Below are 25,757 nucleotides of genomic sequence, written 5' to 3' on the forward strand. Positions count from 1 at the left end.
CGATTTCGACTGCTAGAACTGAGAGGCACTGAGAGGTGGGAAAGTTGACCTCCACATTAGGGTCAAGTCTAGGAAGTGACCGCATAGTAGTGGCACAAAACGTGTCAAGATCAATGTTTTTAGTGTTGCGGAACCAGGTAGTAGCTCTTTTAGTTGGCGGAGTGTTATATCGTGCGAACGATTAAAACAGAAGGTAACGAGGAAGTGGTCAGACCAGTCTACATGGATGGGGGGAGCAGTGGTCAGCAGGTCTGCTTTGGCTATAACAAGATCCAGTATTGAGCCTTTGGAATGAGTGGTTTCCAAGCAATATTGGAAGAGATCGTTGGCTGAGAGAAAGGTGGCAAGCTTGTTGGCAGAAGAGACTTCTAAAGAGCCTAAATGGAGATTAAAGTCATCCAGAAAGATCTGCCTGTCACTTTGAGAAAATTGATCACTGATGTCTCACCATTTTAGGCCGGAAGCATTTTCAATGTTAAATGCACTGCATCCATAGTTATTGCTTATTTATCTTACGCAACTAACAACCAACCAACAACAGTCCGGGCTTGTTGTAGGTGGAATGTTACTTATATTATATCTGGATACAATGAAAATAGCAGCAAAATCCCAATCAGGGGGCACACTATGCTAAGCACAGATTTTTAGCTTAGGTGTTTTAAAGCCACATCCTTAATTACAACGGCCAGGCCCCTTTAATAGATACCCCGCTCTCCCCCAGTTTTAACATTACATTTAAAGCCCTGCGTTTTCACTTGCATGGAAGTTTATTCTAAACACTCCCAGTTCAAAACCTCATCTGGGGCACTGATGATAGCAGACTATTCAGCAACATTAGGAGTGCATCCAGGCCTGGCAACGTTCACACGCTGACGTTTTCCAAAGCACAACCATTTAACAAAGTGTTGAAGCATTTAGGTGAAATAGGCCGCTTACCTGGGTAAGATCCATGATTCGTGATGCTAATCTCTTTAGAGATCACTTTGTTGTTTGCAATTAATGTACCGAAATTGACCTCTGTCTCCATTTCAAGCACACACGATGGAGAAAAGCTACGGGAGAAGATGCATTTGACAGTGTATTTAAAAGCAGAAGTTACGTATCTTTCACATTTTTTTAGGTTTTACAACTTAACAGCTTGCCCGAGAAACATAATTTTTAAGCAATGCGGGAAAACAGGATGTATGATGTTACAACGCATGCTTTTACCACGCATGCCTTTACACCGCAGTTTTTACAACGCATGCCTTTACAACGCATAGTGCTTTGGGGTGCTGGATAGTGAATAGTTTAATTTACTATTCCAACTCCCGTCCCCCTGGATAGTAGGGAAGGTGTTGGATAGTAAATTAAACCTATTCCCTATCCTAGAGCGCCCCCCAGCGCAATGCGTTGTAATGGTTTGCGTTGTAAAAGTTGCGTCGTAAAGGCACTGCGTGGTAAAAGTTGCGTTCTAAAGGTTGTTTACCGGGAAAACAATATCTATATTTTGTCAACCTACTAAACCTCAATTTATAAAAAAATAAAACGGTAATAAAACGGTTACATAAAACTATGCTAGGCCGACAAGTAAATCTTTCTGGTATTTTAAAATATGTAAACTGAAGAAGCAACCGCCTCGATTTCAAAAAAACAAAGTGACTGCCTGATTTGTCATGTTACAGAGATCAATCTTCAATGAACAGTAAGATACTTTAAGATATCTTTTCCTGTTCTATGGGGTATTGCAGGTCACGGTGACTATTAGTCGCTGATATCCAGAGTACAAAAGTACAAATGTCATGCCAGACCTGTAACAGCTCTCAGTCAATTTGTATGCCCATTTTAGTCATTAGTGGCTTATCTTTTATTACTAGTGATAATGCTTTTTATGTAGGCAAGTGTTGTTATAACACACTTTAGGGGGCATAACAGCTGTTTGAAAAGTCAGCATAAATATTATAGGTAGGACCAACATCTTTAAATAACAGGGATACTCAATTGCTATATGCATAGCAGGGTTGGGTTATGCGGGGTATTGAAGGTTAAACTAAGACAAGCAATACAAAACATACCACTGTCCTTACACTAAACAACTTGGTGTCAAGATACTCTTGTTTTTTTGCTCAATGTCCTATACTGGGTTAAAAAGATGTTCAAACAAGTCTGGAATACCCCAGATGGTTAGCAGGGGGTCACTCACCTACTTTCAGGCTCATGCAGGCCTTATTGGGAAAGTAATCAAGTGATGTCCAAGCCAATTTGTCTGACAACACTATGGATGCGCACTAACAAGGATGGAAGGTTACTTTTGTTGACTAGACCAAAGAGGAAAGTGAATGCCACAGTGATGGCCGTACACCCTCAAGTGAAAAGAAGGGCTCTCTTTTTTCACAAATTAGGTTCAGTCTTCAAAGTGCACCTGTTAAAAATTGAGAAAAAAAGTGTTGATTAAATCACATACCCTAGCACAGGTATTATTATTATTTCTCCGTCGACACAAATACTCAGTTTGTCCCGAACATCTTGCTTTGCGTTTGGTTGATATTCCACAGTAGCTGTCACTTGAAGCCCAGGTGCAACAGGTTTGTCTGGATTGGTAACATTCAATGTAAACTGAAAGAAAAATGCAAGAAACATCTTACTTTTAAAACCGTTCCTTTCGAAAATTATTTCTAGGCTATTATTCCACAAATAAATCAAGTTAATTAATAATGTGAAAGAAAGAAACTGGATATCTGCAGGACTGCAGCAGATCATATATTTCACCAAATTCTCTTCTGTGTCTTGGGAAGAGGGTCTAGAACTTCTTTAGATTTGGTTTTCAGGATCTGTTTGTGCCACAAACAGAATCAGGTTATTGTGCAAATACAGGATTGCACACTTCGAAATTCACAGACAAAATCAACTGCAGGACCAGGAGCACTATTTTAATTTTTCTCTCGAGGATGGATTATGGACAGGAAGTGATGACAGATAACAAAGTCATTTTCATTTCATTTGAAAGCTTTTATTAGATTAAATAAATCAACCATATTAGCAATACAATCTTGAATCAATCTACAATGACAGTTATAAAATATGAAACTACAAGACTAATAAAATGTAAATACATAGAAATTCAAGATCATTTGTGACTTGGACAAGGCTGACATTCAAATCTCCTCAAGCAGGCATTCAGCATGTACCTCCTTTTTCTAGTAAAATCCTAGGACAAGAGCAACATGTGTCATGTAGAAGATCACAGGGAATCTTAAATGAGATTTTGGTGGTTCTTGAACGTTGTTTTTCTTGAAGACCATAAGACCTTCAAGAACAAGCCTTATAAAACATTAGCACACTCTTGGTGGATATAGCATTGCAACACCAAAAGGAAGCAAACGTTTGTTGTCAACATATATAGAAGAAACAGCTGTCCTTTCATTCCTCCTTCTCAGTGCTTAATTTGTGCTGGTGGTTGCCAGTAATGGCCACCAGCGCCTATTTTTGGAAACCAGTACTTATTTCTAGCATCAGATATTTACTAAGTGCAAGAGAGGGAAACAGATCGGAAAGACAGAGAGGAGAAAGTCAGCAAAACCATCATAAAGAGAGAAAGCAGGAAACTGCAAGAGCAAGAAAATGGAGTAGGGAGTGCCTGGTAGTTGATTAAAGACTAGCAATCCTGGTATTCAGCGTGCTGACTTTTAATTGCACCATCTACCGGCTACCGAGCAGTGCTTTTGGCACTGGCACTCTTTCTTTCACAAACGAAACACTGCTCCATCCTCACTCCACTCACTAACAATTTACCCCCAGTTTGACGTTCCTTTATGCCTGCATTCAAGTGCACATTAATCAATAGTGGCCGTTAGAGCAGTACCCTGTCTAGTGAGGGTATCCCAGTCTACAGCCCATGATGTTTTATAGGATAATTTTCCAGACTAGTCATGTTCTGATCTGTGGAGTTCATCAAGCGAGTGTTCATATGAATTCACAAAGATCCCCAAAAGACCTAGGGCCACATGTAGGAGCCAAAATACCGACCGGTATTTGGGTATTGTAATGTAGGGGGCTAGAAAATTACAGAATCAGTATATTTACCGAATCTGTAAATATACCGATTCTGTAATTCAATATGTAGGTGGCACAGTTTACAGTGCCACAGCCCCTTAGAAATTCGTTATTTACCACCCAATGCTATTGGGTGGTAAATTACGAATTTCTGTGTACATGCACATCTGTGCATGTACACCTGTGCCATGTGGCACACATACATGCCCTAAGGGCATGTATGTGTGTCACATGGCACACAAGCCAGAAACAGGGGTGCAACAGGGTGTCAAAGTGACACCCTGTCCCCCTTGGAAATTCGGTATTTTTACCGATTCGGTAATTACCAAATCGGTAATTGCTATTGAATCCTATGGGCTTCAAGGCCCATAGAAATCAATGACCGAATCAGTAATGACCAAATCTTACCGATTCAATATTTTTACAGATTTTTTTTCCTACATAGCAATTACCGATTAGTAAATACCGAATCGGTAAAATTCGGTATTTACCATTCGGTAATTTGCTATTACCTACATCTAGCCCCTAGGCTCTTCAAGAGATAGATTGCAAAATCTTAGCTAAATGCACTTGGACTGCTTTGCGATAGAGTTTTTGTTTGCAGCATATATAAGACCAATGTTGTCAACGATGCCAAGAGGTTCAGATGCTGGTTTATGAAGAAGTAAGCTAATAAGCTCAGTGATGGTAAGGAGTGGTAAAGAAGTGTCCCTTCCCCTCAAATTTAACAAAAAATGGGCAGCGAGAATCTCTCCAAGAACAACAATGCTATTATGTGCTCTGCTGTGAAAGGACGTACTGAAAAGCAGTAAAGATCAGCTGCCTAAAATATTGGCACTGGTTCATTTAGAAGGGCATGAACTTTCCTCGGATAATATTGAAAAAACGTTCTTTACTGCCCGTTTAGTGGATTTATGTGAACACACAATCTGTGTCCAGTGGCTGCTCACCTTAATTGACCCGACAGCATTTCCTCCTTGAAAAAGGAGGTAGTAAATCCTAATTTTGTTGATTTACATCCTATGCAAAATATCTCCTTCATGAGAATTAATATTGTATTTCTGTTGGATTTGTAGAGTGCATGGCTACCCAAAAAGAATCTGGCTCTTGTTTACATCATACAAAAGTTCTTTGTTCCAGTGACTTCTTTTGACCAGTCCTCCTTAACACGAAAGCTGCCTTTTTGGTAGTGTAGGAAGGTGGATACCTGGCTATGGTTACCCCAGATTTTTTGCCTAGTGTTTAGCTGGTTTTCAACTTAGTTGGCCTGGGATCCTGCTAATCAGGGTCCCAGACTATCTGCTCTCTCTGTAAAATGGACTCCATGTACCCTAGGCACATCTCCAATTGGATATTGGGTCACCTTATCAGCCCCTGTACAGTGTACTATAGGTACCCAAGGCATAGGTACATACAAGGCCTACCAGGGGCTGCAGCATATATTTTGCCACCCCTGGCTGGCTATCCAAACTGACACAACTGGCTGATCACTCAGCTGGGGCAAGGTCGTGTAATCACCCCTTGCTTAGATATAGTATACCTATACCTAAACCTATATCTGGGCACATATATACCTATAAGTCACTCCTATGGCAGGCCTTAACAATCCTGGAGGCAGAGTGCTTAGTTTTATGTGAGATGGTGCTCTAGCATGAGCTGAGCCTGTCTGCAGCTCTCGGGACCAACTCCCTTAGCTGTTCTGGGATATTGCCATACAATATACTCTTAAGTGCATTATAATCCTCGCGGTTACTTGCTAACTTTGGTTTGGCTTTACCAAAACATGTCGTGTAGGGTGTCATACGCTTTGGAATACTACCCCTGTGCCAATTCTGGCGACGGGGGAGCATTCCACCCTTCTAGAGGGAGAAGACATGTTACTTTGCTTAAACGCGGTTAAATCTAACCAGAGCCTCAGCATCACAAAATGGATGCTGCTGCCACCGACACAAGTCTGGCCTCCTGCTGCTGACCGAAACTCCGGCAGGGGAGGCCTGGACAAATGGTATCCTGTCACAGGGAGGTGTTACACCACCCCAGACAGGAGGTAGTGGATTGGGGCAGGGAGGGCTGAATGAAACTAGACACTGCCTGGGACGCACAAGGCATCCCATGCATAGTCCAGTTCAAACCGGTGCTGGGGCACTCCAGCCCCAGCTCTGTCGCGAAACTGGACAAAGGGAAAGGGGTGTAACCACCCCCTTCCTGGGTCCCACCCATAGGAGGGACCTAGCAGGTGATCCAGCCCCTTGATTTGGAATAAAGGTAGGAGCTGTGCCAATGCAACTTAGATCATCCTGACTGAAACTTTGAAACGAAACTCTGGACCCTTCGACATCCTACTCAACGTACAAGACTGAAGAATCTCCCTTGTGGTCAAGGAGTGGCCACCCTGTGCAAGCAGGCACCATCAACGCATCGAGACTTTCTTTGCTGTTGCTCCCGCCGGAGCTCGAACAACAGAGACTGACAAGACCTGGACTCCCAGACTTCCAACAGCCTGATCCACAGTCCTAGCAAAGCTTAGACCCGTGGAGGCAACGAGAAACGTGGGACCGGCCATCTTGAAAAGTCGACGAAGTGCTTCCAGTGCAGCTCCCGAGGCACCCTCGACGTTGTGCTTTGGGGTTTGAGGAGCCCCAGCCCCGAGCAGCCTGTGCTCCAAAGATCACCCCTCCACACTCTCCGAGTGCTGCGTGGGGCCCTTTGCACTTTTCCTGCTCGACGCGTTTCCGGTCGCTTGCCCGTTGGCTAGTGGCCTCTGTGACGATGAAACCTCAAAACTACACTGCTGGTCTGGTTGCTCCAGACTGGCCCCAGCTCCCCTGAAAAGGAGCCATCGATCTGACCTTCCCGGTCTGATCAAGAAGACATCTTCGAGTGGTGCGTGGGTTGCCTTTGCCAAGGCTTGGTGACTCCGAATAGAGTACTGACACTGCCGACAGCAAGAGCCTTTGTGGGACAGCTCGTGTTCACCAGCTGGTCATCCTCAATTCTTCCTGGTCCACGTGGCAGCGGAGACAAACACCTCAACATCACCTGATTGCAACCCGACATCGCCTGGTTCCTCCTGGTTCATCGCTGGTCACTGGCTAGTGACCTGAACTCTGTCCCCTCTGCTTTCAGGTACTCTTCATCTTCGATCCACCCTTGGATCCAACCGGACTCTACTCACCTGCCCGCCTGCAGTATCTTTTCCTCCAGGCTCCATAGACTTCACGACGAAACCCGACACATTTTCGCACCTATGCACCCGCTTCCTGTGGGTGAGGTAACAATATAACTCTGGTGCTCCTATAGTGGTTTACACCTCTAGTGTCCTAGTTTTAAGTGGCTAAGTTCTAGTCCAGTCGGAAGTCTCCAAAACCTAATACTTTCTGATTTTTACGCACCATTGACTTGTATGGTAAACGCGGTTGCCTATAGACACTGCACCCGCATCCTGTGGGCCTCCTATGTTCTAACCTTCGTTAGTCCAGTGTAGGCCCAGCGATTCCCAAGGCCCTAGGCCTGTTCATTGTTCGTGACGTGGTACTTATACCACTTTCTTAATATATGGTTTGAGTGGCCACCTGGCCTATCCATAATTGTGCAGCTTATTGTATGTTATACTGTGTTCTTTGTTTAACTCTTGTGCTTCTGTGCTCATAAAGAGTATAGGGGATTATTCTAGAAATAAATACATATATTTTGTGATATATAACTTGTGTGGTGTTCTTTCATTTGGTATTTAAAAGGATTGCATATGGTAAAACATCTGGCTTCACATGCCCTCTTGAGTTTAGCCTAAGACTGCTTTTGTCCATGCTACCCCTAGGATAGCTGGTCTATAAGGTTGACTTACAACCAATCACCATAAGGGTCGTTTGGACTGGTGCAAGGTGCTCACTAGAATAGTGAACACCATATACCAGGCCAACTTCTCACAGGTAGATATTGTGTTAAGGGTAGAGGATTAATGAAATGGAATTTTGGCTTGCATTAGTTGCCATGTCTTAGTTTGTAAATAAGATTAATGATTGGTATACAGTGTGGTCCTTTGGGCTATTTGGTCTTCCATTTCTACAATTCTTTCAGCATAAAGATTATGCCTGGTTTTAAACCTGGGTCTCATGCTTCGAATGAAGAAACCTGGACACAACCTGGGGATTTCCAGACCTCAGAAATGTTACAAAGAATGGAGAAGTTCTATCAAATCTTCAAATGATGCATCCAACACCTAAAGTGGACTTAACCATAGAAATAAGGCAGCGGGTGACATCATTCCCAAGACAGAATGTCTACTGCATTTTCAAATGTCTAAAGGAACTCATAGTTATTGTCAAGTGGTACATGCAATCTACTACACTGCTGGCCCCTGGGTTGTAGGCAAAAGCTGTGTTCGTATATTATGTCTGCGACTTTTGCTGCCAGCCTTTTTGGTTGTAGGCAGACAGCTGTGTACTGCTAATACTGCACGATTGTTGTTTAAAACAAATAAAAGATTGGTTCCATAAAGGGACTCATAGATTTTCAGTTCTTCAACGACTTCAAGCAGTTTCAATTAAAGAGAGGGGAACATCTGTAAGCTTCTAGAAGTTTGTGGCCACTAATGTTGACTTTTGCATGGCTTTAACATGAACCATTCATTTGCTTCCTAAGCATCACTTACTGGATTTAACATCTAGAAAGGATGCTGTTTTTAATCATCAAGTTCTACATTTGCTTGAATCTAATGAGCATTTTCAATCTCACCCTGACTTTATGATTGGCTACAGAATAAAGCTCCCGGCCACTTAGGAAGCATTTAGAACAAGGATATCTAGCAAGAGAAAATTGGCTTCATGCTTACTGTAGTAATCATAGTCCTTGTTTGAGGATCCTTCAAGAATAACCCACCCAACTCTTCAGAGCTTATGCACTCCTTTAACTGTGCATGTTATTATGTACTTATTTATCTTTATAACCCTTCCGGCTTCTTAAGATCATGCGCCAAGGCCTTGCTCAAAGTCCCCAGGTTCATTAAGGCCAGGTCAGGTTACAGCGCGTAATAAATCAAATAACATACCAGGTCAGAAACATGCAGAATATGGGTGTGAATGGCTTGTGGCTCGTAGGAGGAGGTGAGACATTTGCTTGTAGACCAACAATCACACCAGGGTTTCACTTATGCTCTTTAAATGAAAACAGCTCTTTTTGATAAGATTTATTTGCAGACCAGGTACTCCCAACCAGTTGTGAAGGACGGAAAACAAGGACTAAGAGCACCAGGTAGATAATGGTATAACTTTTCTTCCTTTATACAAATCATTGTGGAGACCGCATGCAGAAACCACCGTCCAGTTCCAAGTTCCCTATCATTAGAGAACGAAGAACACGTGCTGAAGACAACAGAGAAGAAAACTTTGGATGTAGGACTTGGTTAAGGCAAGTGGTCCTCTCAGGAGACAGCTCGGCATCTTAACATGCGACGCTCTTTGCAAAATATGATGCCATAGTACTAAATTGTGTTCAAATTGCAAGGGTTAATTTGTTAAATGAGCTAGAAAAAGAGGCATTCAGTTATGAAATGCAGAGTGCTCTGAAAAACACACGCACACACACGTTAAGGCTGTGCTTTATAAAACAGCAATAAAATAAGAGGGAAGATAAATAAATATTTACCGTGCAAGAAACATTGAAAGATGGAAATATTGAACTTCTAAAGAAAATAAATGTAATTTCAAAAGCAGCCCTTGTCAGAGGAGCAAGTCTTGGCCTAGAGGTCATGATAAGTTTAATAGATTAGTGGGATCAGAATATACATCTGGGGGAAAGTAATTAAACAAACGGTTAAGGAAATATGCTAAACCGCCTCCCATTAGAAGTGGTATAGACAAAAGCAGTTAATTACTTTTTTTAAAAGCTAGGACAAGTTCATTTAAATAGCCATACAGGACAGTCAGGGTAAATCTCAACACCACACTCGACTAAAATGAACAAGGACACGTGGTGCCGATGAGCGCGGGCATCAGTTTTGCCAATTCTCTGCTGGAAAGGATGCCATTTTAAGATTCTATGGATTTTGATCCGAATAAAGTCTTTAACAAAGTAACCACTGCGCGTTTGAGAAGGATGTGCCTCCTTCGATCTTGCGATATCCTGTTTTGGCCCCACTCAACTTTCCTTGCCTCTTGGTTCTTGGAAGAGCAGTAAAACAAGGAAGGCAAACACACTCCTTTTTTGATTCTTCAGTAGCTTAGTGTAAATTATTCAATCATTGTAGTCAATACTACTTACATGCATTAACAACCTGCTGATACCTTATGCAGTACTTCAGCTTTAGGAATTATAACCTGTGTGGAATGTATATTCCTATTGCACTTCCTGTTGTGCTCCTCTGCTGTGCTAAGGCCAGACAGAGATCGGTGACAAGGTCCCTGCAAAATAAAGTTGTCTCAAAATTCTTTGGACAATGCAAAAAAAGTTAACTGAAGGAAGTACCGCCTACTGGGCTCCAGTCCCCTGTCTCCATTGGGCACAAATACAGCACACGCAACACGGTAGGTGCGATTTACGTGGCGTATCCAATAATGACTTCATGTTGTATTAGCTGTAACACATTAGCTATTGATTGATGAACTAATAGTCTCTTTGACTGATTTCTTGTGAGGGCTTGGAAGCTTTAGGTTGAGAGTGTAGAGGTGTTCTATAGAAACTCGTTTTTCCCATACGGTAATGTTGGTGATTTGTGCACTACCGCAACGCTCGGCAGCACTGACGCGAGAATTGGAAATTCTACTGAAGTTCAGCCTCTTGTATGATCTTGATGGCCATTTTAGGGCCAAATACTGCTTAAACCACTTGACTCTGCAGACAAAGCTCTGCAACTTTCCCTCACACAGGAAGGTTCCTTTGCAGTGGTGGACAAACCACAAATCCCGAGTATCCTGAAAACAACTTAGCTATAGGACACAGGTTGCATTATGCCTTTGGGAGAGAAGTCTGAAATAAAAAAAAACTGATGCTTGATGTCCACTAGATTACGTGCCCTAACAGTTCGTATTCTGGCTAAAAGTGATGCAACAAAAGGGCCAAATCGAATCATGGACTACAGTAACTCAATAAATTAACAAGTACTGAGTGTTTCTTAAAGACTCCAATGCGAACAGGTACTAATCCAAATATTAATGATGAACTAACATTTAGAGGCTCTAAAAATATGAATTACACATCGCAGAAGAAATTCCACTCTTTTTAGCTCTGGTATCTAGCACTTAATTCAACTACAGTCATTTTCAAAATCATAATCTCTTTGATTGGCCCTCCAGCTTTGTGTCTTCTATTTTCCCCTTCATAGCAGTTCTGTAATAGCATAAGCATTTTTTGTTGTTAAGATTGCTTCTCTTTTTGAATCTACTTCATCGTCTATAACCTTAGTCAAAGCACACAATAGCACAGAGACTTAAATGAAAAACAATTGTATTTACTCGTCTTGCACCTTTGCAGCTTCTGATGATCCATCTCGGACCTCTACATTTACGGCATTGAAATCAAACGCTCCTTCTAAACATGGTTCCATATGGTGTATTGATCTACTTACTCCTGTAATTATTATTCCTCTGAAGCCTATTAAAATCAAATCTTTGTGTGCGCCCTGGTGTGATCCTTGAGCGATTCAAACAAGTTCAAATAGGTCACATTGTAAAAAAGCTTAGTGAAAATCTCGCTGTATTCTCCAACTTAGTTTGCTCCTCCTGATTGTACTTAAATTTTAGAGAATCGTGTAGTATAAAAGGTAAGGAATTTCTTCGATCTTGCAGAAATCTGAGACTCGTGTGCTAATCAATCCACTAATTGCCTCTACGATGACTTAAGGGCAGAACTGAATGCTAGCTTTGTAGGAGTTCTGATACTTTTAGTTCGATCACTGGTGTTTAGCACTATTACTCAGTCACCTACCTTCCAGAGCCCACACCTACCAATGACACCTACCATAACAACATGTTTTTGTAGGCAGTCCTTTGCCAGATATATTCTTTCATCTGCTTAACTCGATCTTGCTATGTCTGGCAAATGAATTGTAGTTCTCGTTGTATCACAAGTTGTCAAATATTTTGAATTGTGCTTGTGCTTCATAATTGGAGGTTCTCTATAAACGAGACGAAGATTGGTTTCAGCCACAACTTTAACTGCCGGGGCAAGTACCATGAATAGTGTCCTTCCTTCCTTACATTATGGATGAAGATGCAGCTCCACACCAAGTGCAGCAGGTGAATTCTTTCTGTTATACACCTTAAAGAGTGTATGAAGTGGCTATGCTGTATCCACCCAAATCATTCTATTTCTCAGCAGGTGTGAGAAAGATAACTGAATTGAACCACGTGGAACCATTTCCATCTCCTAAGCACCATCGTTGTTTCAAGCCTATCCTTTTCACTCATTATACCCAACTGTCTCTTCTAATGCTCTTGAGATTGGGAAAGTTGTCTGGCGAGTCAGCTACTATAGCAGTGTAGGTCAGTGAGCACGTTTTAGGATTAAGTCTGTTAATAATGAAAACTGATTTAGACGCAGATCTTGTTTCTATTCCAGGTCACTACATTATTTTAACATGTCCACAATGTCATATACTCCCTATCAAATCCTACTCAAGAATTCCTACCATAGTAGTTACTTAAGTCCAGATGCAACACACAAAAAAGTCGCTTTGGTGATTCTATCAATATATACTATTGCCTGTAATGCCGCTTGCTAGAAGTGGGGCACCATAAGTGTGGTGAGCAGGAGAGCTTCTAGAGAGTGCCAGAAATAACAAGTTCACCTCTTTCAGAGCCACATGTTCTAGCCTTAAGGATGTTCTATATCACAGATTTAATATCAGTTCACTTAGTCCTGAGTGATTACCAGAGGGTTTGAGAATAAGAATTATTCTAGACCTCAACCCTGAGGTTATCTTCGTATAAAGCCTATCATTCACACATAGAGATAAATAATCTTCCAAATATGAAACACCACTGGAAGCCCCCCCTCCAATAACACCTCGGCCGTGAGTTTGATCCTGCTGCTGCCCCAGTGGTAAGGTTCTCTGTTTTGTGCCTTATAACATGTGATTCTGTGAATTGCTGTACTGTTCCGTTTCTGCTCTTTCCTCGTTTTTCGCCTCGTCTTTTGCCTCGCATCCCCCCTCCCCCCTTTTCTTCTGTTCCCCCTGCCCGTTTCCTGCCGCTGCTCCACTGCGGCCCGCCCCCTCGCCGTCCATTCGCCGCCCGCTCCGGCCTCCCAGCTGCTCCTCCCTCCCTCCCCGCCTTAAATGGCAGCCGCAGTGCTGCAGTGGGAGCGACCCCTGACCCTGATTGCAGGTCAGGTTGCTCCCCACCTGCCGCACTGCTCCACCTGTGTGCCTGTGCCTCTCCCCCCTGTGCTGCCGCTCCGCCGAGAGTTTGATCCTGCTGCTGCCCCAGTGTTAAAGTTCTCAGTTTTGTGCCTTATAACATGTGATTCTGTGAATTGCTGTACTGTTCTGTTTCTGCTCTTTCCTCGATTTTCGCCTTGTTTCTTGCCTCGTATCCCCCTGCCCCTTTTTTTCTGTTCCCCCTGCCCGTTTCCCGCTGCTGCTCCCCTGCAGCCCGCCCCCTCGCCGTCCATTCGGCGCCCCGGTCCCGCCTCCCAGCTGCTCCTCCCTCCATCCCCGCCTTAAATGCCGGTCGCTGCGCAGACACGCACCAGAGGCAAGCCTGTCTGCGCCTGTCCATGCCTGGACCACACCCAGCGCCAGGACTCCTGGAACCCGCAAACGCCACAACGCCATACTCCGATACAATGCCAGCACACTCCACGCACTCAACGCCGGCAGAGACCACACCAGCTTCCAAGCCGTCCTGAAACGGACCCACGCACCTTTCTCCTGCCGCACCTGCAGCTTCACCTGCGACAGAGCCACCAAACTTCCAAGGACTGGACCCAACCACCTCAGCTGCATACTCGTGAACACCCGCTCCGCACGCAAACACGCCGTTGAGCTCTGGGACCTGCTCAACACCTCCGCACCAGACGTTGCCTTCCTGACCGAGACCTGGTGCAACGACTCCTCAGCACCCGACATCGCCATAGCCGTCCCGGACGGCTACAAGATCACCCTTAGGGACCGCGCCAATGGAATCGGAGGAGGAATTGCCATCATCCACAAGTCCTTCATCAAGGTCTCCACCCACTCAGACGACACCCTCAACACCGCCGAACACCTGCACTTCCGGATCCACACCGACCCCAACACCACCCTCAGAGGATTACTCGTCTACAGACCCCCCCGACCCTGGGCGCAGTTCAGCGACTCCATCGCCAACCTCGCCAGCACCCATGCTCTCACCTCCACAGACTACATCCTCCTCGGGGACCTGAACTTCCATCTCGAGAACAACAACAACGCCAACTCCACCTGCCTGATCGACAACCTCTCCAACCTCGGCCTCAGACAACTCGTCACAGCTCCCACCCACGCCGCCGGCCACATGCTTGACCCCATCTTCTCCACCAACACCCACATCTACTTTGACCACATCACCAAACTCCACTGGACCGACCACCGCAGCATCCACTTTACCTTCAACAAGGCCACCACGCACCACGCACCCAACAGCTGCCCCGCCACTGCTGGAACAAAGTCTCAGAGGACCAGCTGACCACCACCCTCGCCCAGAACCCACCCACTGAGCACACCGACCCAGACGTCGCCGCCCGCAATCTCAGACAGTGGATCAATGACTGCGCCAACACCCTCGCCCCGCTCAAGAAACCCTCCAACAGCCACACCAGCAAGAAAGCCACCTGGTTCACCGAAGAGCTCCAGACCTCCAAACGAGCATGCCGAAAACTGGAGAAGAAATGGCTCTATGAACAAACACCAGTCAGCCACGCAGCCCACAAGGACGCCACCAGCAGACATCACCACCTCATCAGACTCACCAAGAGATCTTCCTTCAAAGCCCGCCTAGACAACAACGCACACAACAGCAAAGAGCTCTTCAGCATCGTAAAGGAACTCTCCAACCCAAGCGTCAATGACATTCAGCCCTCCCAAGAACTGTGCGATGCACTGGCCACCTTTTTCCACCGCAAGATCATGGACATCCACGACAGCTTCAACACCTCGACCGCCCCAATAACGCAGGACGCACCCACCCGACGAACACCACCCGCATCAACGGCCTGACCTCCTGGACCAACGTTACCGACGACGAGACACGCAAGGTCATGAACTCCATCCACTCAGGATCACCATCAGACCCCTGCCCAAATCACGTTTTCAACAAAGCAGACGCAGCCATCGCACCCCAACTACGGAAAGTCATCAACATCTCCTTCAAGACATCAACATTCCCGGAAAGCTGGAAGCATGCGGAGATCAACGCCCTTCTCCAGAAGCCCAAGGCGGACCCCAAGGACCTCAAGAACTTCCGGCCCATCTCCCTACTCCCATTCCCGGCGAAGGTCATCGAGAAAATCGTCAACATACAACTGACTCACCACCTCGAGGACAACAACATCTTTGACCCATCCCAGTCCGGATTCAGAAGAAACCACAGCACTGAGACAGCCATCATCGCCGCCACAGACGACATCAGGCGCCAACTAGACAACGGCGAAACATCAGCCCTTATCCTCCTGGACCTGTAAGCTGCCTTCGACACGTTCTGCCACCACACACTAAAGACACGCCTCCAAGAAGCCGGAATCCAAGAGATGGCCCTCAACTGGACCACGTCCTTCCTCACCAGCAGAACCCAGAGCGTCCGCCTCCCACCTTTCTGTTCTGAAGCCACCGACATCGTCTGCAGCGTACCCCAGGGCTCTTCCCTCAGCCCAACACTGTTCAACGTCTACATGGCCCCCCTCGCACAAGTGGCCCGCTAGCACGACCTCAACATCATCTCCTACGCCGACGACACCCAGCTCATCCTCTCCCTCACCAAGGACCCGCACACTGCCAAAACCAACCTCCACAAGGGTATGAAGGCCGTCGCCGAATGGATGAGGAGCAGCCCACTGAAACTGAACTCAGACAAGACGGAGATCCTCATCCTCGGAACAATCCCATCAGCCTGGGACGACTCCTGGTGGCCAACCATGCTGGGAGCAGCATCAACACCCACTGACCACGCATGCAACCTAGGAATCATCCTCAACTCCTCCCTCTCCATGTCGAAGCAGGTCAACGCCATCTCCTCCTCCTGCTACAACACCTTCTGCATGTCCGCAGGATCTACAAGTGGATCCCTACCTAAACAAGAAGAACAGTAACACAGGCCCTCGTCAGCAGCAGACTGGACTACGGCAATGCACTCTATGCAGGAATCTCAGCCAAACACCTACAACGACTGAAACACATCCAAAATGCCTCCGCCCGGCTGATTCTCAACATCCCTCGCCGCAGCCACATCACCCCCCACCTGAGAGACCTACACTGGCTCCCCGTCGACAAGACCTGTGTCTTCGAGAAGTAGCAGCACCGACACCCCCCCTCCCCCCCGCCCCCCTCAGCACCTTGAGACCCTCACTGGTAAGTTAGCGTGCTTTACAAGTAGATTGATTGATTGAATTATTAGATCCAATCCAATCAAGTGAAGGTAGAGGAAGCCCCTGGCTGGTGTCTCTTCGAAGCCGGAAGCACCTGCAACAACATTTAACTAATCCACAGGCTACTGGGCGTCTGTAAAGAATCTGTATACATCTCCAAAGCATGGGCCAATATGACTTTGTTTTAGAACTTAGAACATTTATTCCCAATCTAAAGTATGAAATGACTTTTCAATATTCGGCATCGTAAAAGTGAAAGGTAAGCTGATCCTGTGGGACAAAGCAAGACTGTTGTGGGAAGACCCAATATTACATCCAGTTGTCCTCTGTGGTATGCACACACGTTGCTCTGTGTGTGTGAGGCTGAATTCTTTTGCATTGCTGTGCATTCTTAATTCAGTTCAATTACCGATATTCCTAGTACTCTTTTGCTGCGGACTTTGGCAAGCACCTTGCCATTTGCATAAATAAAAGAGATGTTTTAGTGCTGGATTCAAAAGCACATTCAAGACATGAAATATGTATATGCTCACTTATTTAGGAGTAGAGGCCTTTACATGTTTTTCAGCTGAGGTATATCTTTAACACAGTGAGAATATTCTCAGGATCATCCTAAACTGCCATCATGTGTCACTACTTGAAGTCCTTCTGTGAGCCTGTTTCCATCATGAACACTAGTTTGAAACCTGTGCTGTCTTTCATTGGTCATTTACAGACTTTACAATTCCTCCTGGAAATCAGATCCACTTCAGATTCTGTTCCATGGTTTACTTGTCAACTCCGGGTACTTGCATCACTTACCAGAGAGAAGCTTTTTGTTGAATCTTATTGTACTTTGAACTCTGTTCCCAATTTAAGCATGCCCATGTTTTCCCTTGCATGAATTGCATGACTTCCTGTCATGTTCTGAAACACAACTCAATCTATGTTCCACTCCGCAGTTTCGTTCTGCCCACTTGTTGCTTCCTGGCACTCCAACAGGCAGACTGCTAGAAGAGGGACTTTAACTGCTCTCGCCTGCATAGTGCAGCAGCTAGCTCACTAGTTCTGTGTTCCAATCACCCTGTGTGTGTGTGAGTGGAAGGAGGAATTTAAGACTGGATTCTGCATTCAGAATTCGTGCTTCAACCGTTGTTACTGGGAGCTCCCCCTTTCTATTCCAGTTGCCTGCACTGGTGAATCTTTCAAAACCTGAGAAGAATCATGTGCCCTGTTACTGTTTTTTGCAGTGTTCTGATTTCCCATGCTTGCACAGTACAGCAGTCAGTTTTGTGTGTTTCTTCCCTGCTTCTTTCTTTCCTTTCTAGCCTGATATCCTGATTTGAGTGTTTTCTATGTTGGGCGTTTAACCACGTATTTGCTGATTTGGCAGTGGTTCCCTTTACTTCCTTTTTCCGATTTACTGATCCCTTTGCTTCCTTTTTAGGTCGAGCATTTGAGACCTCTTGTATATTCTTTAGTATATACTTTAGTATATATACACATCAGTATATACTTTAGTATATACTTATATATGTATGTACGTTGTGGGCTCTGGAGATCAGCCCTAGGACTTGTCTGCTTCCACTTAGGGACTTTTTTTCTGTTCAACTGCCTCTATTTAACTTTCTTGTTAGAAAACGACCAGCAGAGGTCAGTAAAATACAAGAATCGCTTTAGCATTCTCTAGATTCCAGTCCATAGAAATTGTCTCCCACGTTCACCCATAGACAATAATATTTTTTCAATTCTTGTATTTTCAGTGATATGACCACTGAAGGCCCTACTTTTATATTAAAAACAGATTTTGGACAATACCATGTGCTGCTGAAAGGCAATATTTCTCTACATGGTTTCCCATACCTGGCGTGTCATGCAGTTTGGTGCTTACTTTCCCTCCATGTTAACCTCATGCGCGCTAGCGTTATTCTGCTCGCACGCTGGGATTTTATGAAATGCACTTTACATGACGAGCTGGGCTCAGCATCAGCGTGCGAGGAGGCTACGCCATGACGAGCCCAGCTCGTCATGAGTGTGGAAGGGGTTTGTAATGTCTGGTTCTTCCCCCTGAAAGCACACTCTCGAGCCAGTATGTGAGTAACCAGGATTTATTGCTTTTTCACACAAGTAGCTGAGCCAGGGCGCCGAGCGTCTTACACTGCCTAGCTCCGGTCGCCAACTCCCGTTTCTCTCCTTCGCGCCTTCGCACATTTCCGTTCTGCGCATGCGCGCGCTACTGACGCTCCAGGCTATGGCGTGACGCGTCATCGCGTACACGCGCATAGTCTAGAGCGCACACCACATATCTCCCCCCTTTTAATATAAACAGGATAACATTCCCCACCCACCTGCTGGTTGCCCCCGTGGACAAAAGTCAGTGTCTATGAGGGCGCTGGGGTTGACCCATCTCTATTGTCCATCCATTATAAAGTCTCTGTATCGCAAGGGCGCGGTGACAGGCCTGCCACTGCGGGTATGTCTTACCGGCACGTCTTCTTCCACCTCCGTCTCACCTCGTGATCTCTCACCAACTCTCGAATCTCCTCTCTGTACCACACTCGCTGGTGCCTCTTCTCTGTCGGTAGACTCTGTGTTGGGCGCCTCTGTCTCGTTGTCCACTTCTGCACCTTCCCACTGGTCTACTGCATTGTGCTCCTGTTGGGATCTTGCTTCTTGGCCGTCCACCCGTATCTCTTCCTCCTCGGTCTTGGGCCACACTCCCGTCGCTAAGGAGGGCCGCTCTGCCTCGCACCTCCTTGACCTGTAAGGGCTGGCTGAATTTACTTTCACCTTTCCTTTGCATGGTAGGGAGTTTGACCCTGACCCACTCTCCTTCTTCCAGCCCTGTTTCTCTCACATTGCGTCGTTTGTTGTAGTGGGAGGCATAGATCTTCTGGGCCTTCTCCAGGTTGTGCTGCACCACTGCAGGGGACCACTTGCTGGCGATGGTCTTTTCCCTCCACACTACGTTGTCCCTTGTGAACGGATGTCGACCTCTTAGTACCTGGAACGGGCTGTACCCCACGGCCGTGGGGGTGATCCGGTAGGCCCATAGCATGCTCATGATTTCTGTCTCCCAGTCTTTTCCCTGTGAGATGGCCGCCTGTATGGATCCCATGAGCACGCGGTTAAACCGCTCCACTTGGCCGTTGCAGGCAGGGTGGTAAACAGCCGTGTGCCTCGACTCAATCCCGTTCCTCCTCATGAACCGGACCCATTTGTCCGATACAAATTGCGGACCATTGTCACTTAGAATCGATTTGGGTATGCCCTCTCTCAAGAAGACAGACGTCAGGAATTTCAGAATTGTGTCCGTTTCCATGGTTTCTTGTATGTCCACTTCGGGCCACTTGGAGTACTTATCCATCAAGACACATATGTATTTGTTCGCTCCTCTGCTGTCCAGGACGGGCCCCAATATGTCTATAGCTACATTCTCCCAGGGACCTTGTGGGGTGTCGAACTTGCCCAGTGCTGGTCTGAGTGGTCGTAACACCTTGTCCGCTCCCTGGCACTGCCCACACTCCCTCACTTGTCTCTCAATTTGGGCGTCCATACCTGGCCACCAGTACATCTGCTTGACTCGTGCCTTGGTTTTCACGATGCCCAAATGACCCTCATGCAGTTGCATCAACAGTCTGGGTATTAGGGAGTCCGGGGGTACGACCCTTTCACCTCTATACAAGAATATCCCCGAATCACTTATGGACAGTTCTTCCCTCATTTCAAAGAACCTCCGCACTCCTTCTGCCAGCTTCTTTTTGTCAGGCCAGCCGGCGGTGAGGTGTCTTTTTACCTCCGTTTTCTCCACGTCCCTTTCGTAGGCGACTTCCCATTCCTGGGCACTGATCGTCGTCTCATGGTCTTCCATGCTGGCTACCATCTCTTCCTTGTCCTGGGCCTCCTCCGGCGCCTTCTCCATGGCCGCAGCCCGGCTGAGGTAATCAGCGACCCTATTTTGTGTTCCTGGCAGATATTCTACGTCATAGGTGTAGTCCAACAGTTTCAAAGTCATTTTTGCAATTCTTGGGGTCGCTGTATCATGGCCTGAGGAAGTCAAGACTTTCACCAGTGGCTTGTGGTCTGTCTGGAGTTTAAATCTGGTGCCCCAAATAAACTGGCGAAACTTGTTCATCGCCCAGGTGACCGCCAGCATCTCCTTTTCGATCACACTGTACCTCTGTTCCGTTGGGGACAGCGCTCGCGACGCGAAGCTGATCGTCTCCGTGGACCCATCTTCTCTCTCTTGCGCCAGGACCGCCCCCAAGCCTTTGTCGCTCGCGTCTGTGGTCACAATGGTCTTGCCCTCGGGCATGTATCCTTGTAGTGGGATGGCCTGGCTGATGCAATCCTTGACCGTGTCAAATTCAAGTTGGGCTTCCGCATCCCATTCAAATTTCGTCTTGTCCCTGATCAATTGTCTCATTTTGTGTGTTCTGGTGGCGAAGTGTCTCACGAATTTGCTATAATACTCGGCCATTCCCAGGAATGACCGCACTTCTTCCTTGGTGCACGGGGCCTTGGCATTTTTGATCGCCTCCACATTCTGTACCTTCGGTGAGATGCCATGTGTCCCTATTTCGTGACCTAGGTACGTCACGGCCTGAGTCCCAATCCTGCACTTACTCCATTCTGCCGTCATGCCTTTGTTCTGCAGCACCCCAAGGACTCTATGCAGCTTCTTGTCGTGATCCCCTTTGGATGAGCCCATCACTAGGATGTCATCTTGAAAATACTGCACCCCTGAGATGTCCTTGAACAATCTATGCATTAGCTTCTGAAACACAGCCGCAGCGGATGCTAGGCCGAAGGGCATTCTCCTGAATTGGTAACACCCGCAGGGTGTAATGAAGGCCGTGTACTTCCTGCTCGCTGGGTGCAGCTCTATCTGGTAGTACGCTGACGTGAGGTCTATGGTGGAGAAGTGGGTGACGCCTTTCGTTTTCGCCAGCATCTCCTCGATTCTGGGGAGTGGGAATCTCTCCACGACGAGATTTTTGTTGAGCTCCCGAAGGTCCACACAGAGGCGGACCTTGCCGTTCGGTTTCTTGACCACCACCAAGGGTGAGAGCCACTCCGCACTGTCCACCGGCTCTATAATGCCTTGCTCCTCCAGTTTCATCAACTCTTGTTGTACCAAACCGCTCGTGGAAATGGGTATGTTCCGGACTTTGTGCACCACTGGTACTGCTCCTTCCTTGAGGACCATTTTATGTACGAATTTGTCCAGTTTACCTACTGTGCCCTCGAAGACTTTAGGGTATGCTGATCTCCAATCTTCGTCTTTGTGGAGGGGCCATTCATCCGTCAATAGTATCTGTTCCTTTCCCCCAGGGTTGAGGATGATGCCCAGGTCCCCGGCGTCTCTCCATCCCAGAACCGATGGGCCTCTTTCCGCCACATACAGGGTGCACGTGGCCGTCCTCCCTCTGAATTCAAACTCGAAGTCTCGGCACCCCACCAGGGGAATGGCGTTCTCGGTGTACGATATGGGCCTGATGTCCGGAGGCCATAAGTCTGGCCCCACGACCGGTGCAAAATCTTCTTCCCAGATGGACCTTTGCACAATGGTCCAGGGGGATCCTGAATCGACTGCCACGTGTACTTTCACCCCTCCAATGAGCATGTCCGTGCGGGGCTTATCACTTCGCTTCCCTGTCACCTCCAGCACTTGGTCCTCGATGCACAGCACCAAATCGCTCTCGTCCAGGTCATCCTCACCGCTCACATCCGCGGCAGCTGCTTCCACACACTTGACGGAGGATTTCGACCCTTTCTTCCGACACACCTTTTCAAAATGGCCGGTCAATCCACAGAACGCGCACCTTGCGCGGAACGCGGGACATCGTTGGTCTTGAGCCGTGTGCGCCGTGCTGCCACACCTGTAGCACGCAAACTTGCTGCCGGGGCTGGGGCGACCCGTCTGTTTCCCCGTCCCTCTGGTGTCTTTCCTCATGTCTCCATATCTGCTTTTGGGGTTACTGGATTGAGGTACCTCATCAATCTTGTTGATCATTTGTCTCGGCACGCTTTCCCGTTTTGCTGCATCGGCGCCTCGTTTAGACATTTCTGCTTTCTTGACCATCGCCACCACTTCCTTGAGAGACGTTTCATTCATCGCCCATAATTTGTCCTGGACGGCTCTGCTGGTCGTATGCATCACGATCTGATCTTTTATGTATTCATCTTGGAGAACCCCATACTGACATGTGATGGCCAAGCGTCTGAGGGCTGCCACATAATCGTCAATGGATTCGCCCGCCTCTTGTTTTCTCTGCTGAAAGTTGTAGCGATCTATGGAGACGCATACTGCTGGGCGGAAGTGGCTGTCCAAGTCGTCGAGTGCATTCTTGAAGACGTCTGTCTCTGTTGCACCCCTCTCCTTGGGTACGAGATTCTTGAACACCCTCACCCCTTCTGGGCCTAAATTATGAAGCAACAGTCTCTTCCTTCTCGCCGGGGTGTATTCCGCTTCGGCCTCATCTTCCAGAGCTTCAATGTAGTTTAGGAAGTATTCTTTCCAGTCCTCCCATTTTAACTGCGGCTCCCCCGGTCTGGGCAGGAAAGGCACCGGTGCCATCAAGGCTGAGGCTTGGTTTGCCATTCTGGCTTCACCTCTGGGGTCTGCCGCCTGAGCACCGGGCTGGTTGGAGCCCCTGGATGCTCCTGCACTCCCTGCTGCGTCCCCTTGACTCCTGGGACTGCCTGGGGTACTGTCTCTTATGGGCAGCGTGGGGTTATCTGCCTGTGTCTCTTCCTCTGACTTGGGGGTGATGCCTTTGGTTGCCAGGGTGCTGGCTGTAGGTTCTGTTTCCTTGGGCAGCACTGACCTGGTGGGTTACGCTGTTTCCCGGTCTTCTCGTGGTCTCTGCGCTGCTGCCACGCCCTGCGCTCGTGCTGGTGGTTGTCCTAACCCTCTGGCTGATGTGGGGCTGTTTGGGGGGTATAGCTCCAGTTCTCTGTGCACGGTGGTGTTCTGGGTGCCAGCCTCGTCGCCAATGTAATGTCTGGTTCTTCCCCCTGAAAGCACACTCTCGAGCCAGTATGTGAGTAACCAGGATTTATTGCTTTTTCACACAAGTAGCTGAGCCAGGGCGCCGAGCGTCTTACACTGCCTAGCTCCGGTCGCCAACTCCCGTTTCTCTCCTTCGCGCCTTCGCACATTTCCGTTCTGCGCATGCGCGCGCTACTGACGCTCCAGGCTATGGCGTGACGCGTCATCGCGTACACGCGCATAGTCTAGAGCGCACACCACAGGGTTAAAGAACAGTAGATGTTTCAGCACCCAGGTTAATGTGCTGCATAGCTAAATACATATAAGATCCCAAAGGCGAGACCGATTGCATTGCAAATGCTTGTTCTGATTTACTGTTCTGACCTTGTTCTGAATCCTAGTTTGAGTTTCCATGTACCAGCAGGGCATTGCTAGCTCCAGTGTCTTTTGGGTATATTCTTGAATACCCTGTTCAAAATCCTAGCTCGTGTTTCCCAGAAAATCTGAAATAAACCTCCTGCCGGTGTGAGCCTTTCATGTAAAATAACAACTGTTAAATGCTTCGCTAGAGAATGAAGTTCCTGTTGAATTGTGCGTGCACTATACTTCCAGTGTAAAGTGAGCTGCTTCAAAATTGGCCTCCCACTGGGTGTGCGCCATGTACTAGACCGCACGCTAGTACAACCCTTTGTGTGTCCCAAAAGCAAAACATGGCTTCGGAAATGGACCCTCTTTTATGATTAGGCCTCCCGGAGTTATGGTATTTATTTTTTTGCCAATTCCCTATGTATTTATCCATATTTCTTTTTTGGGCATTTTTTTGTATGTATCCACATTTATTTTTGTCACAAGAAAAAGACGACGCTACAGCTAGTATTTTTCCACATTAATTTAAATTGTGAATGCACACATGTGCTCGGTTGTTATTGGTCAACACTATACATTCATCTGAAAAAGTTGCCATTTGCAGAATGTCCCAAATATGCTTAAAAGTGCTATCACAAGCCATTTGTCTTAGAGCCTTGCAGTTTCTGCCATCGGCCGAGTGCGACATCCTCTCCCCCACGGAACACCTTACTGCCCCACTGAGAGAAACTCACACTGCCTTCAGCTGCAACCCAATTGGAAGCAATTCAATTCAAATTATGCACTCCTCCATTCCTGTGCGCAGGAATATGTTACTGTGGTGGTAAATTCAAGATCCTATCTCCCTTTCTTTTTTTATGCCTTGAAATTTTTAACCTTTAAATTAAAGTGTAACAGTTGAGAGGAACCCAAATGGTGTCTGGTGACTAGACACTTTGCACTGGCCGCTGAACATACAATCCCTAGGTGTTTTGTAGCGAACCGCTCCTTTCCCCTTTGCCCACTTACCCTCTGCGCCTCTATTCAAAAGTTCAGAGCTAGAGGTGGAGTTGTGACCTAAATTATTATTGTTGCTCTGCGGACGGACGTTGCAGCCCATTGAGAGCAGCAGAGAAGAATTGGAGTAATGTTGAGAGCAATGAGTCAGTGATTGGCACTGGTAGTGCCCCCTATCGATGTGTGCATGGGATGACCTGTTCAGTTTTGGGTGCTTTACAGAATGTCTGGCCTAAAGTTGGGTTTCCCGTACCTCTGCTGCTGCACCCCATGACATCACCCATCACCAGTAGCCAGGTTTTATAGCATTCCGCAACCAGCACCCGTCCCTTCGATAACGAGATATGTGCCAAACTACGAGCATGGCAAACAGAAGTGGGAAAGGCACTACACCAGTTATGACTCTAGAGCCAAAGGACCACAGCTTGATTTATCACAGAATCAACTGCCTACTTGAAAACTAAAAGTGTACAATCCACTAGATGGCTCTGATGAAGCAATAAACGTTGCCAAACATGAGTTTGCCTTTTTTAATTAATATTTTGAGTAAATAAATCTCTTTATTGTGAGAAAATAGATGGGGTCCCTTGTTGGTTTGTTTATTCAATAGTTGAAACTACAAGCAAACCTTGCAAAACAGTCCATGAAAGGAGCTTGGCATTGCCCAAAGGAAGAACTGCAGATGCCCAAACGTTACCAATGCAACAAAAGAATCACTATGTCTGCCACACGCAGGTACAATTACGAGAATAAGTAAGAGGCACTGGGATATACTATGAGCTGTCAACCTTAAGCAGGGCGGCATTATTTTCTTTCAAACAAGGCAGCAACATTGAAGAGAAACTGGTGTACGCCA

At 46.7% G+C, this 25,757-nt stretch overlaps 1 protein-coding gene across 1 annotated transcript in view; it reads right to left on the reverse strand.

Moving 5' to 3' along the window:
- The window catches only part of CFAP47 (cilia and flagella associated protein 47), a 2,734,468-nt gene that overhangs the window by 2,695,600 nt on the left and 13,111 nt on the right, over positions 1–25,757 (reverse strand). Inside the window, exons 2-3 of the mRNA XM_086934611.1 lie at positions 2,444–2,595; positions 937–1,052 (exon numbers count right to left, since the gene is read on the reverse strand). Of these exons, the coding sequence (XP_086790737.1) occupies positions 937–1,052; positions 2,444–2,595 (268 nt within the window). The remainder of the gene's footprint in view (positions 1–936; positions 1,053–2,443; positions 2,596–25,757) is intronic.

Source organism: Lissotriton vulgaris, chromosome 8 (assembly GCF_964263255.1).
Source record: "Lissotriton vulgaris chromosome 8, aLisVul1.2, whole genome shotgun sequence".
Classification (NCBI taxonomy): domain Eukaryota; kingdom Metazoa; phylum Chordata; class Amphibia; order Caudata; family Salamandridae; genus Lissotriton; species Lissotriton vulgaris.